This window comes from Aplidium turbinatum, chromosome 1, assembly GCF_918807975.1.
Source record: "Aplidium turbinatum chromosome 1, kaAplTurb1.1, whole genome shotgun sequence".
In the NCBI taxonomy this organism is placed as follows: Eukaryota; Metazoa; Chordata; class Ascidiacea; order Aplousobranchia; family Polyclinidae; genus Aplidium; species Aplidium turbinatum.
The window spans coordinates 18,719,602-18,743,006 of record NC_137472.1 but is presented as its reverse complement, the minus strand read 5'-3'; the positions used below and the strand labels follow the sequence as shown (position 1 = coordinate 18,743,006).

At 37.1% G+C, this 23,405-nt stretch overlaps 1 protein-coding gene across 1 annotated transcript; it reads left to right on the top strand.

The window, feature by feature from the left end:
- Positions 1–3,004: 3,004 nt before the first annotated feature.
- LOC145770950 (outer dynein arm-docking complex subunit 2-like) lies at positions 3,005–22,538 on the top strand. Its single transcript, XM_082582693.1, has 19 exons — positions 3,005–3,161; positions 4,127–4,242; positions 4,980–5,137; positions 5,640–5,728; positions 6,988–7,094; positions 8,418–8,524; positions 9,665–9,801; positions 10,222–10,338; positions 10,720–10,861; positions 11,349–11,493; positions 12,633–12,927; positions 13,153–13,362; positions 13,864–14,085; positions 14,920–15,030; positions 15,455–15,609; positions 16,712–16,954; positions 17,289–17,592; positions 20,451–20,672; positions 22,070–22,538. Exons 1-19 carry the CDS (start codon positions 3,051–3,053, stop codon positions 22,181–22,183), a joined length of 3,105 nt encoding a protein of 1,034 aa, XP_082438819.1. The 5' UTR covers positions 3,005–3,050; the 3' UTR covers positions 22,184–22,538.
- Positions 22,539–23,405: the final 867 nt, after the last annotated feature.

Below are 23,405 nucleotides of genomic sequence, written 5' to 3'. Positions count from 1 at the left end.
GAAACACACCATTTTTCATATTCTTTTATCACATTGTTTCCAAAAGTTGATAATTATGGCTTCGTTTAACCTATTACCAAAATTCTGAATTTATGTCTGCATTAGGTATGTTGAATTCGTTATGAGAGACTTTTTCTATATCTTGAGACCCTACCGTGTCTTATGCAGCTTTTTTGCTCGAGGTTTGAGAAGTGGCAACTCAGCTACTGAGTGCTATGCGAAACAGTTTCGCATATTGTTGCCTCCTAATGTTGAGTTGTGTGAGCAAAAATTGATTTTGGGAAATGATTTATGGAACAAAACTTGAATATTATGAGAAGGTTTTTCATAGCTCAAAGCTTTAGTTTTTTGTCTGACTCTCTTCAGGAGCTTGTTATCAGAATAAATTAAACCTAAATGTGATGAATAGACACATTTAGGTTTAACATTTATATACAAAAAGAAAGAATAAAACAGAAATAAAATTTTGGCTAATCAACATAGATTAATAAAGAAGCTTGGAGACATAGACAATTTTTTTTGAAGGCATATGTTTGAATTAAGAGTTTTAATGAATATTGCTTCCAGTGCTGTATCTTCTTCAGTATAGAAGATACACTTTATGTCTGTACTAATTAGATGACGTTGCAACTGCTTAAGCTTTGTGTTTGGACCAGTGTAATGCATCCAGGTATTATCAGATCAAGACTATATATACCGTATTATAAAATATCTCAAAATTTACATGTTTAAAGCAAAACATCGAGTCATCCTATTCAGTGATGATACCACAGCTTGCAGTGTATTTCTGTGTTACAACTTTCTTAGTCTGTTATATTTTTCCCCAGAGATATCTAAACAAGGGGATACAAAGGCTCACAGTGATTGACTTATTCTTATGACACTAGAAGGGCGGTAGTTGGTACTGCATTAAACATGTTGTTTTTTTGAAAATTGCAGAAAATTTTGTAGTGCAGCTGGTACAGTCAGCTATAGAAGCCAAAAATTTTATGTGGAACACATTTAAAGAATACTTGTTTGAAAGACAGTTGATAGGTTACGAGTAAGCTGTTTTTCCTAATAAAGCCCTTGCAGTAGGCTAGATGTAAACTGTAAAGCAAGTATACAGGTACGGTAGTTGAATTAACAAGTGATTATAAGCATTCAGTGAATATCCATGCCTGATGATAATAGCACAGTGCAGGTTATCATTCACAAGGTGTAGTAAATTACTATCGGTGCAAATTGTCATTTTACGATAAGCAGAGAATATTTACGATAAACAGAAGCCCTTTTATTTTAGTAATAGTAGTCCAGTTTTAATTCGATGGTGTCCTCGTTACCGAGGGTGGCCGGATTCACCTCCAAGTGCCACAATCGTCTTCATACCTTGACTCCACATCGATCTGTTTAATGTGTCCTTCTAAATCCTGCCTTATGGGAAGACGTAGTAAAAACCTTCTTATTCCTTGAATCTTTAGATATTCCTGATTTTTCCAAATGATCATTTCATTTACTGTAGTATGCTTTATTTCTACATAGTTTTGTTAATAAAGAAGGTCTACATGTCAATACTGTGCATGTTTATACACTCTAACCTATCATTAAACTCTACAGCCTGTTTCATCTTTACTGGATATCATCAGAAAGAAGGTCCTTAATTACATAAATTTTATTTAAATAATGACTTTTTGATGATCCCCATTAATAGTAGAACAGGCTGTGGAGGTTATTAGAAAATAGTAACTGAATTTGATGTAATTTACTCTACCAGAATTTTTGCTTGGCATTGACCACTTTTTGTAGTATTAAAAGCATTTATTGTTTCATCTACCATTAAAATAGATTTGATATTATTTTTTTTTAATATTGCATGGTACAAAACAAATGTAGATAGTTTGTCTTATCATAGCTTGCTGTTTATTAGTATTTCAAATATTACAGTAATTATATACAACTTTTGCAAACCAATCATATCTTCAATTATTTCTCAAACTCATCTGATAGAAATCTAGGTCAGGGCCATGCAACTATTTTATCCAGAGGGCCAAATATGCATAACCGGATTTGACCGCAGGCCACACTGGCATAAAATTAAATGGACCTTTCTTTGCTCTTTTTTGGCTTACAAATATAATAGCCCAATGCTGAAAACCAGGCAGTCTAAAATTTTTATAACTTTGTAGTATAATAGAGAACTTCTCGCTGTCAATTTGGTCGTAATATCTTGTACTATAATACCTTACATGTCTTGTTAATGCTAACTTTGATAAAAAGTTGACTAGACAAGTGTTAACATTCTGAAATGATGCCTTTATGAAAAGTTTCACTTCTAAAAGAGCTGCTACCTTAGTAGGCTACCTCACATGCTTTGGGAATGAGAAGCGATTTCTTGGGTAATTTTTTAAATATTTGTATGTCAATTTTATACACACACCTTGTGTGAAATAAATTAAATACAAAGTATACTGAGCCTATCTCACACTTCATGTGATCTGTTTTTCATCATGTTGTTTAGCCTACCTGTTGTTATTCTTGTGCCACTTGTTGAGATTCTGCTGTTCGGTTCGCAATTATTGTTTGTATATACATAGTGCATTGAACTGCTAATTTTCATTCACTTTTTTATATTGTAGATGTAAACTAAACTATTCCTGATGAGGACACATGGTTGTTTTGAAAACATTTAAAACTTTATTTTCATTATGTTGTATATTTTCTTTGTACAGTTTATTTGATAAAAATAGAAGATATTAAACCCATTGACATTACTTTATTTTGCATGTCATTAGTTCAAAGAAAGTCAAAGAATTTTGTTTCATTTTTTTTTTCTATTTTTGTGAATCGTAAATTGGTTTTCATCAAATGTTTTAATTCTGTAACAGTTTTATGAACTTTGTGTGTTTTATTTTTGGATACTGCTTAGTGTGGTTTCTGCTCTTAAAATAAATAGTAACTGCAATGTTAGCATGTGCAAGCAAAAATTCTTCAGTGAAACTGTTAACATAAAACATATTCAGGAACACAAGATTTAGTGGGTAAGCATTGAATAAATTTTCTGTGACTGCATCATGGGCTCGTCTCTTGCTCGTGCTGCCCAGTGGACCACAGTGTCAGACAGCGGAAAAGGAAAACTTGAACTGTCTCCCATGAATGAACAACTTCTTAATGATATTATTCAGGTGATTAAATGCTGCTGATACTGATTGCTTTTGTGAATTTATTATTACACGATAATCATAAAGATAGTGTAGAAGTTTGATTGTTTATTGGAATGATTTTAATTTTAAATATTTGTTATTTAATTTGTAAATATTTGTTATTTGTTATTTTATTTTCAAATATTATAAAATCACATGAAATAAAAACTGTGAATATAGTTTCATGTAACTGCAGTGATAAAGTGTGATCAACAAAAATATAATAAAAAACCTTTAGCTTTGATGTTCGGTTGTTGTGACCCTCTATATAACATAGGCTTAGAACCTTAGACCTTTTAGTCTGAACTCTGATGTAGCAATAACAAGTGAATTTCTTTGCCTTGACAAAATGAAGGTTTAAACTTCACATGTCAGCTGCATAGCTGACGGAGAAAAACATCTGCGTGATGCTCGAAAACATGTCACTTTGACACCACTCTATATCATATGGCTATGTATTGGCATTTGGCATGACACTTATTTACATGCCAAAATAACTGAGAACAGCTGACTTTACGACTACATGTCCCTTTGCTGCTTCCAGCTTCTGTTTTATTGCATACTGTATATATGTGTGATTTGCAGTATAGCCTACTGTATGTTGTCACAATGACTGCAAAATAAAACATGATTACTATCATTTTTAAACATATTATATATGTTGTTATCACTTACAAAATCAGTTAAAATTCTTGCCTTGTTTTTCTTCTTACCGTAATTGAATTGAAGTCACTGGTTGTGGAATCTAGTTGCTTACATCAATAGCAGATGATTCTATAAGAATTGTAAACCCCGACGCATTAACTGCACAATTGACATGATTATTTGTATATACTCAAAACTACACTTGTGAAATAACAAGAAGACACTGTGTAATGTTCCGATATTGGTATTGTTTGAATAACTATATTTATCAAGCCCTAACCATTGTTCATTTTATTCTCTAGTTTGTTGAAAGTTTTAGCAAGAAACACCCTGAAGAAAGCAAGTATTTTTTCAAAGATCCTCTTTCTTGGGGAACATCGCTTTCTGAAAGTTCATTCTCTGCTGGATATGATATCTCGTACGTTCATTGTTGTACTAAGGGTTCATTTGTAGTCAGACAAATTGAAATATAACTATTTTTATTATGACTAACAACAATACTTTGTGCTGCAAAATTTATGCATTTCATGAAGTTTCTATAATATTAAAATGATGTGGCTGAAGATAAAGAAGTATTTTAGACTCTAAAATTTTAGAGTTTTCTTCGAGCACTGAAGTTGAAAATCGAATGCTTTTTAAAACATTTACTGAATCACGCACATCATTATCATTTTTGTTGAGTAACCTGTGAGCCTGCCATACAGAAGCGGAACAGGGTACTAAAACCATCTATCACCTTGCAACTAGTTAGTTTAAATTTAAAAATCTGGCAATGCATGAACTTGTAATTGAAACTTGAATAAGATTACCACGTTGGTGTCTGTACAAATAATTTTGGCGGTTGGCGTGTTTAGATAAGACATTTTAAGGTTGATTCTATTTGAACAAGAAACTGAAGAAACCGCTTTTACAACGACGAAAGCTTTGTAACATAAATATGTATTTTTATATATTGTTGATTTGAACATGTTTGAGTGCAGACAATGATATTTTTTTTTATTTTGCAATATGTGCTTATTTCCACTGTTATATTTCATCTGAAAACCACTGTACTAGTGATCTGCATTGTAAACTATTACCGTACATTGTCTCAGTCTTTGATTCTGTTCAATCTTCACTTACGACATGCTAAAATATACTTGTTAAACGTGCCAGAGGTTCAAAAGTGACTTCACAAGAGCAAGATGGAAATGGCAATCCTCTTCTCCAGTTGGACAACAAAGTTCTTTCGATAAGAAGTTTTGAGCAAGCAGGATCAGTGCTTTCTGTAGCCAAAGAGAAACGCTTGAACGAAACAAGGCTATGTTTGGAAGGTATGTACTAACTTGAACAAACTTGTCAATGACCTAGATTATTTTAACATTTTGTTGTGTCAAAGAGCTGTTCATTTTCTGTTGTGTATAACCATTGACTTAGGTCCAATGACCCTATACAGCTGAAATTGACCCGTCAGTCATCTTCAGTCAAATCTTTATGCTTACCAACACACAAGGTGACCTGTTCTTACAGTGGGTAGCTGGACTACCTTGCAAGTTTCTTTCTCTACTATTGTCAGGGAAATCGATTTTTACTCACTTAACAATGTTAAGATATTAGTGAACTAGAATGTTATGGAGGTGCTAATGATGTTAGAGAACAAATATGATGAATGCTAGTCAGCTGCACTGGCATGTTGACATATCAGTCAGCTGCACTGCCGTGTTGACATATCAGTCAGCTGAAAGGGTACGGTAAGCTTTGGTTAGGTATTCCATACAAAGAGAATCTTTTGACGATTACTTCATCTTGATGATAAGTTTTTATTCAATTTTCTAGCCAATCGAGATCCGTTGATCAAGATTCTTGGTCCTGGTTTCGCCACCACAGACACCGAAGACTCAACAGTCATGAGAATGGTTGAAAAGGTATTTTGCGGTTGCTTGTTGTTGTGAAATTGCTGCTTCTGAGGGGATCTTTCAAGCCAAAACATTTTGTGTTTTTATTTTGTGTTACGATGGCTTTTAGATTTTGTAAAAGCAATAACCTACGTTTGTAACAATTAAGAGTAACAATCAGGATGTATTTTTACCAAAAATTAATATGAGAATCTGTTTTCCAAAAATTGATATTAATAAAATTAAACTCAATCATCATCTATTCTGGCAACCGGGACTCCATTAACATAGACCTTTTCAAGCATTTTTGTCCCTCATCAGATTCTCCGTCTGCATAGACCTTTTCAAGCATTTTTGTCCCTCATCAGATTCTCCGTCTGCATAGACCTTTTCAAGCATTTTGGTCCCTCATCAGATTCTCCGTCTGCATAGACCTTTTCAAGCATTTTGGTCCCTCATCAGATTCTCCGTCTGCATAGACCTTTTCAAGCATTTTTGCCCCTCATCAGATTCTCCGTCTGCATAGACCTTTTCAAGCATTTTTGTCCCTCATCACATTCTCCGTCTGCATAGACCTTTTCAAGCATTTTTGTCCCTCATTAGATTCTCCGTCTGCATAGACCTTTTCAAGCATTTTTGTCCCTCATCAGATTCTCCGTCTGCTTAGACCTTTTCAAGCATTTTTGTCCCTCATCAGATTCTCCGTCTGCATAGACCTTTTCAAGCATTTTGGTCCCTCATCAGATTCTCCGTCTGCATAGACCTTTTCAAGCATTTTTGTCCCTCATCAGATTCTCCGTCTGCATAGACCTTTTCAAGCGTTTTTGCTTTCATCGGATTTGGCGGTTCATAGTACTGCACTGCAGGGTGCGTCGGTGGAAAAAGGTTTTGTCTGCCGTCACCTTTCTTTTCATAGGCCTTTTCTCGTAATCGTATTAGAGAAACACGGCAAATCATCCTGAAAATTTTCATTGGTGAAGTGCTGCTTTCAGCTCATATTTAATGCTTTCCTCAATAGTTTGTTTTGTTTTTGTAGCCATTACGACGACGCTTCACATTCTTTGTCAAGACCTAAGTTTTAACTTTGTAGGTCGCTGGTCAAGGGTGAATTGTTGCTCAATAAATTGTATTTTTAAATTTCGTGTTGTGTTTGCTTTCCATATCAACTTTAATGAAAATTATCTTGGTAAAATCAATTAAACATGAGTAAGTACTTAAGTAGCATAGGTCATTTGTTGAAATATCAATGTGCAACACTTTAAATTTACTCAATCTGTTTTTTCCTTCAGAGCAAAGCCGATGAAAATGACGAAATTAACAAGCAGCTTCGAATTTTGCTTATCGTTCAACAATTTGATGTGAAACTTTTGAATTCCACAATGCAAGCAATTTCAAAGTAAGTCTTTACAAGGAATCAGTGACTGATAGTATTAACAACGCCTGTTGTTATTGTTCTGGCATGGCTGTTTGAAACAAAAAAAAGTCGAAAATCTTTTTTTTTTCGTAATTAATTAAAGTTGCCTTGATTTCGTATCATTTCGAAATCGCAAAACTTTGGTTTAGTTATGTCGAAATGTGTTGTTTCGTTTTGATTCACGCTCTTTTTTCATGTCGACTGCATTGCCGAATGGTGAAAACCCCTTTACGACGCTCGGAACGAGCGCAGGCTCAACAGAAAAGCACGCGATTGTGTCTTTGGCAAGACACTTAATGATACTTTTGAAAGAGAACGCAAAGACTGGCTTCCCATCAACTAAAATCTAAATTTTCATTCACCGGGCGTAAACCACGGTTGCGACAAAAAGTTTTTTTTGAGCTATGTCGCTTTAATCGAAACGTCTTCTTTTCGGACAATCCTTTTGTGCCGACATCAGATTTTAACCTGATGTTACTTTTTTTGGTAATTTTCACAAATGGAAAATTTATTTATTTTAAAAACGACATCGCTGGTTTTTGCTTTCCGTTTTCACACTTTCAACACTCGAACTGGTAACAATGAACAATCGGTGAAAACCTTCAGACAAACTTAACGAAGCAAGTAAAAACATGATGAGCGGTAGGCCTACTTTGGAAGTTTAGGCTTTTGATGCTAATTGCCACCATCCTGAGCGGATTAATATAAATGAAGATCATCTATAACAGAGGTCACCAAACTACGGCCCGCGGGCCGGAACCGGCCCTCGAACTGATTTCATCCGGCCCGCCACGTGCTGCGGAAATAACACCTGCACTAGAACTGTTAAGGAAAAAAGTTACCAAACTTTTTGTAAAGGACTGATGTTGCTGTTGAGCTACACTCAACCTGCTAATGATTTTTCCATATTGTTTTTACATGTTGGTGTTCTGTTTTTACCATTAGGCCACCACAAATGGGGACAGCCTAGGCCAAATTTGAAAAGATGTAATGTTTTTCAAGAGCCCGATGCCCTGTAGTGTACCACAGCAGGGAATAACTTTTCCAGCAAACCTTTCAATTTTCATTACAACTTTGCTATTCCACAACTGACTTTGTTATTTATTGTGTTCAATTCAAGTCAATGGAGATTCTAAATAGATGTATATCTTTTCGTAGTTTGCATCCGGCCCGCAGCTGTTAATCTCGCAGCAATCCGGCCCTCAGACAAAAAAGTTTGGTGGCTCCTAAATTCTATAACATAAACAAAATAACAATATTATAAACATATTTGTAAAACTTGTAACATTGAACATTTTCTTTCAGACAAGTGCGACTCAGTCCAGCTGCAGTTAATGCTGAAGTAGAACTTTTGCAATCATTTGCTGGTGACGGATCCAACGCACCCCTTCAAGACATTCGTTTCACCTCTCGTAAGTTAAGCTTGGTTTGGTTTTTGAATCTTTCTCCTCGGACTGACAAAGCCTTGATAGCTTATTTCTGGTAGTATCGCATACTTGAAGAGGCTCTTGACGCAGGGCCGGTTACCGAGATTGGCAGAGTGAAGTTTTCCGATTGTTGAAGTGTTGTTGCCGGGGAATTATTCCATTCAGTAGGTGCCGCTCAATAGAGAGCAGTCCTGAAATGCGTTGCTCAAGCGCACACCCAGAGAGTTGAACCAACGCCGCTTGATCTTGAGTCGGGCGTGTAACCACAGAGCTAACGAAGCTTGATTTTCTACTTCTGCAAAACGCTTTGCTGCTGTCAAGTTTAAGATCGCATTTTGCAGCAAATGAGTATTCGAAGTTGTTAAAATGGTTTATAAGTTTGTTTTAACATTAATTGGGAAGGGTTTTTAAGATTTGTTACTCCTTTTTGGTGTAAAGTGTTTAAATTGTAAACTTCAGAAGGGACAAGCTAGTGTCTGAAATCTTTCTGTGATTTCACTGGTCTGAACCATAGGCATACGAAGCCGAGCAACGTTATCAAGTTTAACATATTAAAGATTATTATATTTACAAAAAACACAAAACTACGCAACAATTAAATATCGAACGTTTTCGACATCACACGATGTTCTCTTCAGGAATAACATATATACAATTTTTACTACATCTGAATAAAATACAATGGTTATTATAAATATAAACAGGAAATTCCTGTTTATATTATGGCTTTTTTAAAGAATTTGGCTTTTTTAAAGCAGATATTTCAGATTATAAATAAATTTGAGGTCTGAAATCAGCCTGAAGACTGCCTAGTTCTTTTTTTCATTTATCCATATTTGTGCACCAGTTAGTTAGAAATGACAGCTGCTCTCGTTTTTCAATTTTTTTCCAAAATATATGTTTTGCCATGTGGCAGCTTGGTTTTAGAGATCTTTGAAGGAGGAATACACAATATAGCGTCTCTTCAAGTAACAAAAGTTGTTTTATGCTTGTTTGTTTTTTTGTTCCTTTTGTTCCTTTTGTTTTTTTTGTTCCTTCGAGTGTTGAAAGTGTCAAGTCGTCTATACATGCCACGCTTCTTGTAGTGGAAGGTAAAAACCAGCTGTGATGACGTCTTCATTTCAGAGCACGTGTTTTCGAACGCTTGCCGCGCGTTGCCATGGCGACAGGTGCACGGAGACATCTGTTACATTGTGGTGAAGCCCCAAGATGGAGAATCGTTTTGCGTCACCGCCAGCACCTACGGTTGCTTTGTGAACGGGGTAAGGAACAATTATACTTACATAACGATTTTTTAATTTGGAAATTTCAGAGCGTTTATCTAACCACCGCTACTCTTCTACTATTTGCATCATAAATCTTTTCAACTAAAGAATATTTTTTATACAGAATTTATGATATGCTAAAAAATTTTAGTTTTAAAACACTGTGTTATTCAGCAATATCTAGCCAAATGTACAGTCGGTTTCACTGAAACTGTCTTCATTGGAAGTGTTGAAAACTTACTTGCTTTAAATTGTTGTAATCAAGTCTTCCTCACATACTACACTAGCGTAAATAGTGCTTTAAGTTCAAAAGCAGTGAATCCTTATTTCTCACCTCATGCTTGCGCCTATCTGATGTTACTGTGACGTCAGACAAAAGGCAAATTTTTCTGACACAACCGAAAAAATGTCTTTCAGGGTTTCAAAGAAGGCACCCAAGAAGTGGACTTTGAGAAGAAGAGTGACGTGTACAAAGATCTTGTGTCACTCTTTAGAGATAAATCGGCTAAATTTTCCGAAAACATTTCCAAGAAGGTAAGGACAGTTATGATTTTGATGGTTGATTTGATCTGATGATGGTTGATCTTGATATTGGTTGGTTGATTTTAATCTGATGGTGGTTGATCTAAAGCAAGAGGAAGACTTTCTCTTTTTATTGGAGGGTTTCAGCTTAAAATCATTAAAGACCTTTATTACGCTTCTTCTTAATCAGTTTGTTGCTTCACATTCAAACAACAAACTTGTACATAAAAACACACGATCGGCAAGAAAAGGGGCAGCCTTCCCTCAGCAGTGGGCTATTACAGGCTGAAAATGATGATGCTGATCCTTAATCTTACGCTGGAGTAATGTAAAGTGTGACTTTTGATGTTGACAAACTTGTTTAAAACCTTTTTGTTTTGTTAATGAAATCAGGAATTTTCAATGCGCGAGGATCAATCAAAGGAATTCGAAAAAGAAGCCATGGTGATCTCTGAGATGACTCAGGAGCAGGAGAAAGAGGAAGGAGCTCAAACCGAAAAGCAGCAAAAATCTCTCAAAGAACCAGGAAAGAAAGGTGCAGCTTTTTGATGACTCGCAAAAGGTTAAAGGAAAAAGTAAAAAGCAAAAGTATATTTCCGTACAGAATGCATCAGCTAAAAAACGCACAAAATCTTCAATTTTGAAACACTTTCCTTCACTTTGATAGATCTTGTCACAAGACACGGTATTTTTGTTGGTGAAATATTTTTCAAGTACAGTACTTTAACAAGATGCATGTCGGCTGCATGGCTGAGTGGTAGAAGCGCTGGTACGACGTTTGAAAGGGTACCGGATTGATACTACTTAAGAGCATGCGACTGTGTATTTAGCAGGACCCTTAAAGACGTGCCTGAGGGTGGACACGAAGGGTGGACACGAAGATTTGCTTCCTTGCCTTCCTCTTGATCTAAATCTTTAAAAACCGGACATAAGTCTGGGTACGACAAAAAAATAAACAAGACACGTGTGACATCATTCTATGCGTCACCATTTCATGACGTAATTTTAAAACTTCTTCTCAGGAAAAGCCAGCAGAGAAACAAAGAGAATGCAGCCGTCGCTTAAGTGGAGGAACTTGGAGGACAGTGAGAAGACTGAGAAGAAACAAAAGGAGAAGAAGAGAGTTTCTGTTGCTGCTCCTATGGGAAGAAGACCTTCTTATTTCTAGTAAGATATGTAACATATGACGTCCTGTGTTACATCTCTAAAAAGTAATAGCTGTTATGTTGCTGATATGATGCGTACAAATTCAAGTAATGTCGTTGTCATCGGTCTTGGCGATACTGGTTACATTAAAAATCAAATTTTAGTAGCAGTTAGTAAATTACAACACTGACTTGGGAGAGAAATTGGTCTCTTATTCATTGGTTCAAAATCTGAAAAACGTTAAATCAATGTGAAAAGAACGGCTTTTGCTGGCTGGGTATTGAGTAATTCTGAAATAACCCAGCCCTTTATTTTTCATTATTATGAATAAAACGTCATACCTGTGTATTATTACGTCACAGTTTCAGTTGAGCATTGGATTATTTATTTGGAAGAACTCAGTTCAAGAGAAAAAAATCAACAAGTCGATGTTTTTGTGTTTATCAGCTGCTTGTGGTTTTTGTAATGAGAAGTTAGTCGAGTTTGAGATAGAAAGGATCAAGTGGTGAACAGTATGGTCATTTCAGAAGAGATTTTTGCTGAGATTCTCGCAAACCCTGTGAGTAATGACCCAACTAAGAATGGTTTACGAGGCTCAAGGCTTAGGTAGGTACAAAGTAAATCGGAAAGGCTAGTTTTATTTACGTAGACGTGGCATCAGTTTTTTCAACTATACATTTTAGCATATTTTTGTAGAAATATTTCAATAAAGTCTATTCTAAGGGGAATTAGTCTTCTACTTATTTATTTAGAAAAGTCACCATTAGGCTAACTCTAGTCCCGTAAAGAATTTGGATTTTTTAAAGCAGATATTTCAGATTATAAATAAATTTGAGGTCTGAAATCAGCCTGAAGACTGTCTAGTTCTTTTTTTCATTTATCCATATTTGTGCACCAGTTAGTTAGAAACGACAGCTGCTCTGGTTTTTCAATTTTTTTCTAAAATATATGTTTTGCCATGTGGCAGCTTGGTTTTAGAGATCTTTGAAGGAGGAATACACAATATAGCGTCTCTTCAAGTAACAAAAGTTGTATTTTCTGATAGAGTTAGATGTTTAACTAACTTTTTGTTGATTGCAAAAGCGAAATATTTAAGGAATTGCCAACTTATGTCTTTTTTCTTCATTTTTTATGTCGTTTCTTGATTAATGTTTATGCAGCAAAAAACCAGCTGCAGATGAAGATGACATGAGCGAAAGCTCCGATGATTCAGATGAAGAAGAAGAGATTCAAGATCGAAGACAGGATGCTGGATCTGATCTTCCATCTGAGTATTGGCAGATACAGAAGCTGGTGAAGTATTTGAAAGGAGGCAATCAAACAGCCACCATCATTGCTCTTTGTTCTATGAGGGATTTTAATCTGGCTCAAGAGACCTGCCAGTTAGCGATCAGAGACGTTGGCGGATTGGAAGTCCTCATCAATCTCCTGGATACTGATGAGAATAAGTGCAAGGTTTGTATCAGTTTATTTTGTTCATTTGGATATTACTGGTATTGTTAATCAAGTAGTGTTGACTTAATAGTAATTACATAAACAGCCTCAGTCATTAACTGAATTAACATTACCATCAAGTCTTTCGTGGCTTCGGTTGTGCATGTTGTTAACGATTTTTTTCAACTTGGATCGAACGTTTTTTTTTTCGAAAAAGCATTTTTAAAACAACGTAAATATCTTCAGATCGGATCTCTGAAAATTCTAAAAGAAATCAGCCGAAACGTTCAAATTCGGCGAGCGATTGCGGACCTGGGTGGCCTGCAGACGATGGTGCGCATTCTTCAATCGCCTAACAAAGACCTCAAGTGCTTGGCCGCCGAAACAATCGCAAACGTGGCGAAGTTCCGACGAGCAAGACGAACCGTCCGACAACATGGTGGGATTAAAAAACTGGTAAGTTGTAGCTGCTTGAAGTTTCATGTTAAAAATCATCCAACGGTTATGCTTCCGCTAAATGAGTAAAAAAAAGACTCAAACAAAATTGGCTGGAACCATAGCGACCGATATACACAGGTCATGCGACAACTCAGCAAGTATATTTCAGCTCCTGTCCAACCAGCAGAGGAGATTTCCACCTAGCATCGTACTTACTTGGTCATTGCTTGCTAAACTGAATTCGCTGACTTGTGACATGCCAAGCTTCGGCTTGCTTAGTTATTCCTTTCTCAGTTTCATCATTTTCCAACTACAGCCACTTGCTGAAATGTTGCTAGCTCCGTTATCACTTGCTCAACTGTCATTTTTTCAGTTCACAAATGCTGACTTGTAAGAGACTCGTGTAGGTCACCATGTCTTGGACACTTTGCCGGCTAATTTAATTTGTCCATCTACACTGTATTGAACTATACTGAAGTACAACATTTTAAGAATATTTACTATGGAATTCGGTTTTAGGTGGCCCTGCTTGAACGCCCTAGAAACTCCAAGGATGCAGAGAAGGATGTTGATGTCGCGAGATCAGGGGCTCTTGCTCTGTGGAGCTGCAGCAAGTCCACCAAGAACAAGCACGCCATCCGGAAAGCAGGAGCAATTCCCATGTTGGCGAAACTCCTCAAATCCTCACACGAAGGAATGCTCATTCCAGTTGTTGGAACTTTACAGGAATGTGCGTCAGAGGTGAGAAGTTTGCACTTTTCTGCTAAATAAATGTTTTTTGATAAATCCCTGACGACTAAGTCGAACAAGTTACGCACATGTGTTTGTCATAATTTCTTAAATTTTTCACTCATCACGAATGTTCATCTCTGTCAGTAAATGGAGGAGGGAAGTGTGATGCTATATCATGTATATAGTTATATGTGACCTTGCGAGAAGGCTAAAGACCGCTTTGCTTCGAATTGAGGAAATCAATTTTCTCTAGATAACATCCACATCCATGTCTCCACTTTTGCAGCTAAAGTACTTTCAATGGATAAAATGATTGTGATAGAAACTGCTTTAGGATAGATTTTGTGACCGTAATAGCTACAGACTTGCACCTTACTACCCAAAACTTTGTTCATGCAGGCTTTAAACTTTCACGTTTTGCTATAATTTATTAATATTGGATGTGTTGGTTTATCTCTGTTATAGCCGGCACCTTCTGTGTTTCGCACCAGTTAATGACATAAAATAATCAGATATCACTTCAAAACACGTTGTTGCTTTTCATTCAAGAGAACACAAGCAAGTGATCAAAATGCCCCGGAAATTAAATGAAACTCTCACTAGATGACTAATCTGATGGTCGTTCTTCATAATTGTAGGGTATTCCATCAACATTGTGGAAGTCTGCAGAATAATGAAATGCGTGTTTTTATATAACGCTGTATTCATCACACATGCGTTGCTCTCAGTGTTTCCCAAAGCAGACAGTGTCAGCGCAGTCGTATAGAGGTGGAACTGAGTACTGTTTATTGCAGTTTCTTTTGAACAATATTTCATTATTATAATTCTTTTTCTTGCCCCCAGGCCAGCTACCGCCTTGCCATTCGAACAGAAGGAATGGTGGAAGATCTAGTGGCTAATCTTAATAGCAGCAATAGCGAACTGCAAATGCATTGTGCTGCTGCTATTTTTAAGGTAAGATCGTTTATTCAAACATTTTTATTGTTTTGAGATGTTAAATTGTGCTATGATTGGCAATTACTGTTTGTTTTGTGTTAAATTTCAACAACATGCCAGGCAGAATCTATACTGCATATCGTGGTTCAAAGTTGTTGTTCAAGCTGTGAGGCGATTTACTGTGATTTATTTTCATTGCAGTTTATATCTTCTGCAATTTGAAGGAGTGTTTAGGCAGTTCTAGTTATACGTTCAAAGAAGATTCTAAATTCTTCAAGTGTTTGATGGTTATTTTGCAACTATAGTGCAAACTTTCAATAATGGTTCAACAAGTTTCAAATCGAAGCTTGAAAGCTTCTATAACAATACAGTCAGCCAACCTTTCTTCATTGATTCAACGTCGTCAGATTTTTTATTTCCGTTGTTTTTGCGTCAACCACAGTGTGCTGAAGACCAAATCACTCGAGATCTCGTCCGTCAGTACGGAGGACTGGATCCCTTGGTTTCTCTCCTCCCCCAGTCTGACAACAAAGAACTGCTGGCAGCAGCCACCGGAGCCATTTGGAAATGCGCCATCAGTGCGCAGAACGTAGCTAGGTACTCAATTCTATCAGAATTTGCTAGGTTACCATTTATGTGTTAATTAGTTTTAGCGGCACACTGTTTCAAGCCATGATTGGTCAGAATTGGTTCATTCACACAGTCCAAAGTTTGAGCTCACTGCCAAATGGATGCGAAGAGAACTGATGTACAGCAGGTGCAAAGACTTTAAGATGAAGTAAACAATTTTTGACACAATCGCACTACGCAACATGTAGGATGCATTTTAGAGTTAGATGCGCCAACAGTGGAGTATTCACCAATTAATCAAATCTGCTGATTAAGCAACTTATTTCTCGGACTGTTCATTTCTTATGCGTCAAACGTAATCCGCTGATTTAAATCGCCGATTACTGATCCACAGATGAACTTTACGCAAAATGATTTTCAACTATCTCGTCAGACGATTAGCTTAATCGGCCGCTTAAAAGATCCGTTGTTGGTCCATCCAACCAGTGATACTTCAAATACCGTTGCTACCAGCTCAAGTCTAATAATAATTTTTGTTTGAAATTATTGAATTCATTAGAATCCAATCTTTTTGATAACTTTTATTTATATTTACAGTCTTAATGCTTAAATATCATGGCTACGTGCAAAAAAATTGATAGAAAGCACTCAACTGGAAATAATAGTAAACATAATGCAGCGCCTGACTGTGGTAACATTGCATGAACAAGATATCTCGTTAGCTGCTGCACATGAGCACTTGAGCAGTGAGCACTTATAGCGTTACAAACTATACAAGTTCTTTTCAACATGAATCAGCTGTCTCATGGCATGACGCTTTGATCTTGTGGCCGCTGGGTGTGCTCTTATTGAAGCATGTCTGGCTTTTCTTAGTTTACTTATTTTTGACAGCACCTGAACCTTTTTCGCCTGTTCAAAGGTCGAGGAACTCTGTCTTATATTTGCCAATCATATGACCAGAAACGAAGTGTACCCTGTCAACTGCAATCCAAAATATATCAGCTTGCCTAAAAACTAAAAGTTTGTTAAGTTGAAGTCGAGTGGCCCAACGTCAAAACAACATTATTCTTACAGTATAGTACGTAAAAAAGTTAAGTTTTCTCATTCTTACAGCTTGCGTTTTTTCTAGGTTCCAAGAGTTAAAATGCATAGAGCAACTTGTGAATCTGCTCAACGATCAACCCGAAGAAGTTCTGGTCAATGTTGTGGGGGCTCTTGGTGAATGCGCCCAAGAACCTGATAATCGGCTTGTCATCCGCAAGGCCGGAGGAATTCCATCTCTGGTCCACTTACTGACTGGCACCAATCAACCCTTGCTGGTCAATGTCACCAGGGCGGTTGGGGCTTGTGCCACAGAGCCCGAAAACATGAGGTATTTTTTTCGATTTTTTACTCCCTACTGCTATACTTTGTGGACAAGTGTTGTAATGTTTGTTAGAATGTTTTGGGTATTTTCTTGGTGCAACCTTGTTCCAGAAATAGACCCCTGTTGAAGTTAAAAGTATTCTAATGTTATGAAAATATTTTTTTAGCCAAAAGAAAACTAATTTTACAATAGAAAAACTTTTCTAATCTAAATGAAAATATTGAGCACTATGTTTACTTTCTATCTGCGCCAGGATGTAAGCAATTTAGTTCGAAGATGCTTACTATAGGTAGTTATGAAATTGTTTATTTTATTTATCTTTTCTTACATCACTTTCCAGCATCATTGACAAACTGGACGGAGTGCGTCTTCTCTGGTCTTTACTCAAGAACCAAAACCCTGAAGTCCAAGCTTCCGCCGCTTGGGCAGTATGTCCTTGCATTGAGAACGCCCGGGATGCAGGAGAAATGGTCCGTTCTTTTGTGGGAGGCCTGGAGTTGATTGTATCTCTCCTTAAATCCAGTGATCTTGAAGTCTTGGCCAGTGTGTGCGCTGCCATAGCAAATATTGCTAAGGATGAAGAGAACTTGGCTGTCATCACTGATCACGGAGTAGTTCCCATGTTGGCTAAGCTTGCATCCACGGTAAGAAAAAAATCTTTATTTACCAGGTGAAAGAACTCAGAGTTTCTTGTTTAAATCTTTAGAAAAGTAATTCAGCTTCCCCAATTTACTTTGCACTTTGAAAGCCTTTAAAATAAGACTGATAAATAATCGCGGCGGTGTTCTGATAATACTAATTGAGAACTTGCCCGTCTCTTTTCTTATATTCGCGAACAATTAAAGCAGTGATCTTGCTTAGGCAGCGTGAACTACAACTCCCAGTGTTTTTCAGCTGCAGTTAGTTTTACGTGGCCATTTTCTCTACTACATTTTACTCAAGGTTTATCCAGAATTAATTATTACACATGCAAATCCTTAGACTAAACCTGATTTCCCTTTAATTACAGAGGTGGGCAGTAACTAGTTACAAAAGTAACTAGTTACTGTAACTAGTTACTTTTTGAGTAACTGTAACGGTAACTTCGTTACTATTTTCCAAAAGTAACGAAACGCGGTAACTAGTTCCTATTTTAGCACTTTTTCAACAGTTACAGTTACAAGTTACTTTTGTATTGAAATTTTAGTCTTTAATTGCCGTTTATTTCTCTGCACGTGTTTGTGTCTTGCTTAATGCATGTTTGCTGCGTTTTGCGCAATAATGCATTTTTCTCGCAGATGTATAGGCTATCGGCGCAGCACTGCGCATGCGCGGTTCTACTTTTGTTTTGTGGTCTGGTGGAGAAGGGTTGCCATATTGGCGAATTTATTGCCAAAGTCCAGAAATCTGGCGATTTTTTAAGACGTTTAGCTTCATATTTATGACTTGGCTCTTTTTTGGCGATTTTTGATAACTGATTTGGCTAAATTAATTGTTTTTGGCGATTAATCAATATGTACCAAAGACAGGCAAGACACAACAATACAACAGGGTTGAGCATTATAATAATATATTTTACATATTTACAAATGAGTTTAACAGTCAAATGTTTTCGGTTTAACTTATGCCCTCATCAGGGACCTGAAAATATTTATAAAAATGCACTAAATTTCAACTTCTTGAAGGTAACTAACTGACTATAAGCATCAAGAAACACGCTTATGGTCAGTTAGTTAGTTACCTTCAAGAAGTTGAAATTTATTGCATTTAGTGTAACGCTTGCAATGCCTCTAAAAAGATTGTCTGACATTAAAACCAGCAACAGCATTGCTGTTTGCTTGCCGTTGGTGGACGTTCTTGTGGAAGCAATACAAACCAGATTTGGTCATTGGTTCGAGGACAGCGACTGCATTCCACCCACAATTTAGACTTATCTGTGTTTAATGCCTGATCATTGAGCGACACTGCTGAATTGAAGACCAAAATAAAACAGAACATGCCTCAAGCAATTTAAGAAGCAAACTGCTCTGCTGAAGAGGGGAGTAGCAGCGACACTGAAGTGGATGGTGGTAGGTAGAGCTAGGGAGGACTTTTTGCACCACTTTACGCAAAAACCTAGAAAAGAAAGCAATGCGCGTTGAATCTGTTACAGGAGTATTTGGAAGCGGACCCTGAGGACAAGTTAAGCGGATCCAGATTCACAATTGGACCGATAAAAAAACTGTTTTAAAAACATAACACTCCCATTCCGTCAAATGCTGCAGTGGAAATATTGTTTTCATTGCAGCACTTGTTCATCACCAGACTTTATTCGTTCATCTCCGACGCCGACACACGCTCCATCGACCTGACACTACCAAGACAGGCATGGGTGCGCCTCAACCGTTTCCGTACGGGCGTCGGGCTTTTCCGCTCAACCATGCACCAATGGGAAATGGCCTCTTCCTCCTCCTGTGAATGTGGTGCCGAGGAACAGACCGCAGACCACATCATTGATTGATTGATTGATTAAATCTTTATCCTCGGACTGGGAAAGCTTCTTGCAGAACTTAATCTTCGCAGTTTCGCATACTTGTAGACTAAAGGCTTTAAATCACTGACGCAGGCCCGGTCACCGAGATTGACAGAGTGAAGTTTCCGATTGTTGAAGTCTTGTTGCCGGGAAATTATTCCATCTATTAGATGCCGCTAAATAGAGAGCAGTCCTTAAAGTGCGTTGCTTAAGCGCATGCCCTGAGAGTCGAACCAGTGCCGCTTGATCTTGAAGCTTCTTCGTTCCAGAAGTGACGCGCTAAATAATTGAACTATCCGGGCGGACATCATCAATGACTGCAACATCTTCAAGCCACCTAACGAAGTGGAAGGTCTGCGTGTCATGAATGATGAAACCAAAGACTGGCTGCTCTCTAGTAGCCTTCCAGTGTAGTCCGGGAACATCGTGAATCTGGGGCGGTAAAAGGATAGACTCTCGGCCCCAGAGGCTCACACGACGACGACGATTGGGCAAGGAAGGACATTTCAAAGTCCAAAAGGGCAGGCCTGAGTGACGAGCACTTTGAAATGCTTGTATTTCTCAAAGAAAATAAACATATAAGCCACTGAGTATTTTTTTTAAATAAAACATTGTTGGTTTTGTACTTGTGCTGTTATGTTAGCATGGATGGCTCTAACACTATATATCAAACATTGCGGTTAAACTGGACTTGCATGCAGAGCTGGCCAGGTACAGAATTTTATGTTCAGATTTGTGTGTAACTGAAAGTAACTAGTAACTGTAACTAGTATGGTAACTAGTTACTTTTTAAAATCGGTAACGGTAACTCAGTTACTATTTTGGCCAAGTAACTGTAACTGTAACTCAGTTACTTTTGAAAGTAACTTTGCCCACCTATGTTTAATTACAAAGCTATAGTGTCTTCTTTTATCTCCATATACCAATTAACGCCAGAGCTTTAATATTTTTTGAACCCCTTGAATTTTTAGCATACATTATTTTATTTTAACACTGGTTTGTTTTTTGTAGACCAACGACAAATTAAGACGACACTTGGCTGAGGCAATTGCCCGATGCTGCACTTGGGGTAACAATCGGGTATCTTTTGGGCGGGAAAACGCTGTGGCACCACTTGTGGGTTACTTGCGGTCAGCAGATGCCAAAGTTCATAGGTCAACTGCACAGGCGCTCTACCACTTGTCTCGTGATCCAGACAACTGCATCACAATGCATGAAAATGGTGTTGTCAAGGTAACTAAAGGTCAACCGATAGTGAAATGTCAGTGTTCAAAATTCATTTTTATCTAGATATCTACCATTTATCATAGATTGCCACGATACAAACTATTAGCATACTTTACTTTTAAGCCAACAAGTGCATGCATCACAACTAAAAAGTAGAATCAAATTTGTATTTTTCTGCCTATTTTTATCGCTTTTTAACATCTAAGATTACTAACCACGGCCAGTTTATATTTTGTATCAGTATTGTTGCTATATCCACTAGTATAGAACTCTTCACTTTTTACCACTGCTGTACTCAAGAACGCTATAGGTACCGTTTTTCAACTCGGTATGACCCGACCTGGATTTGCAATTTGTGATGCAAATCTTTGCAAAATGTGGTTGCATACAATTTCTCAATTCCTGTTAAGTAACCGTTGCTACAGCATCATATAAATAGTTTTCTTAGGTTGGCTGATTCAGGTGATACCGTTTGAAAGATCGATGTGATAAAAATGATCAAAAAATTACCGTAATTAAATTGCAAGCATTAGCACTAAAAATTTCACAGATAAAATAAATGTTCTCAGGTAGTGTCACTCAGCGCCATCCGAGGCATGCACATCGCAGTGTGGCAAGCCACCATCCGTGTCTAATGAAATCATTGCGATCAGTGACGTAGCGTAACTATTTTTTGGGTGATCACTTTTTTCACATAACCTTAATCCACTTGTATTTAAAAAAGCCCTGGCTGCAATTCAACCGTGTCAGTTTCATGGTTGATTTTTTTTTTACAAATGGACCATATGCTTAAAGTTTACTGAAAAAGTGAACACCCAAAAATATGGTCACGCTACGCCACTGATCGCGATAGGTTTTGGTGCATTTTCAATGCGAAAACAATATCTGGGGCCATCTAGGGTTAAGATTTATTGATCTTTATATATTAGAGCTGACCATTCACCAAACCTCGGCGCCCAAACTTCATGTGGCTTTTTGTGCGTGACCATTCGATTTTAGGGAAAGGTGTCTCAATATATTTTTCATTACAAACACTCTATCTCGTGTTTTAAACCCGACTTTCTAAACTTTTATTCTGTCAATAATTTATCATCTTGATGCCAATGGGATCGTTTGGCAGTTTCTTCATGCAGCCTGCAAAAGGAATATTTTGATGTGACGCTTAGCCTACGTTGACCCACCTTTGACGTGATCACAAGCACTCCAAATCCATATCAATAAACTTCTACGAAAAATTGTTTAATAAAATAAGTAGTAAAATGATCCTGATGTGTCTAAACTTCTGTAATGACTTTCCGGTGTGCTAAAAATTGCAGATCACTAGTTTCACTAGAATTCATTTATTGTAGGGTGCAAATCAAACGAGTAAAATCAGTAATTAAATAAACACTTTCCTTTCCTAGATGTTGCTGAACATGGTCGGATCATCAGATAACGCCCTTCAAGAATCGGCCGCTGGTTGCATTGGTAACATTCGTCGTCTGGCCTTGGCCAATGAGAAAGCGCGATATGCTTGAATGTTTTCTTCGTCATGTAGAACTCTTGCATTTTAATCCACGACTTTGCTTGACTCATTCGAGATTTTATTGCTTTGTATTTATCTGCACCGTAAAACTTTTTTTTTAGAACTCAGAAGCATTTTTTGTTTGTTTTATTATGACGCAACCGTTAGGTCGCTTTCTTAAAAAAGGAAATGTTCTTGACAACGTTTTCATGCGACGACGTCATAATGAAACAAACTGAGAATATGTTCATATCCGAACTATATGTACTGGCTTGTGAATATTGTTCATTCCATTTTCATGTAATTTTTTGATCTTTAATGAATTTTTATCATTTTTAATAGAGCATTTTAATACACAACTCATCTGATTTTTTTGTGTTTTTCAACTAAGCGGAAAGCATTTGCTGCATTGAATGGAAATTGTCTGAAAATGACCTTAAAAAGCGTACATTTACCCGTAAGTGAGCTTGAACTTGTATGAAAATTGTGATTTAAAAATTTATAAATTCATAATTAGAAAGTTGTATCACAAACTTTTGAAAATTTTGCTTTTTGCCAATCGTGACATTATGTTGCCAAGCAAGCATGCGCGTTTGAACGGATTATAGGAAAAATTCCAAGAACAGTTGATTTTTAGCACGTGGAAGTTTTTTCAATGCAAAGTATTTGGATATCATTTGCAACTGAAAGTTTCATGAGAAAGGGACTTTTTGATCATGACACCAAACGTAACTTCCCACTTTTCAATAAGATAGATTCTCATAATAGATAGGCGTTGTTTTCTTCATTTTCATGCCCAAAGGAAAGTTTTTCTTCAAAAAAAAAAACGTTTTGTTTAAAGATTGTGTACACGCAAAGGCCACAAAATTTTTTCCATCTTCGTAATCATTCCTGGACTTATATAACATTAGCCTACTCTAGAAATCAGAATCTTATTCAATTTGTTACTTTTCTTAAAGTTCTTGCTGTCTAATTTACAGTTAGCTCCGTGGTTACGCGCGGGCTCAAGACCACGCGGCGCTGGTTCGACTCTCGGGGTGTGCGCTTGAGCAATGCATTTCAGGACTGCTCTCCATTCAGCGGCACCTAGTGAATGGAATAATTCCCCGACAACAACACTTCACTCTGCCAATCTCGGTAACCGGCCCTGCGTTAAGATCCTCTGCAAGTATGCGAAACTACCAGGAATAATAATATAATTGAATAACCTATCAAGGCTTTGTCAGTCCGAGGAT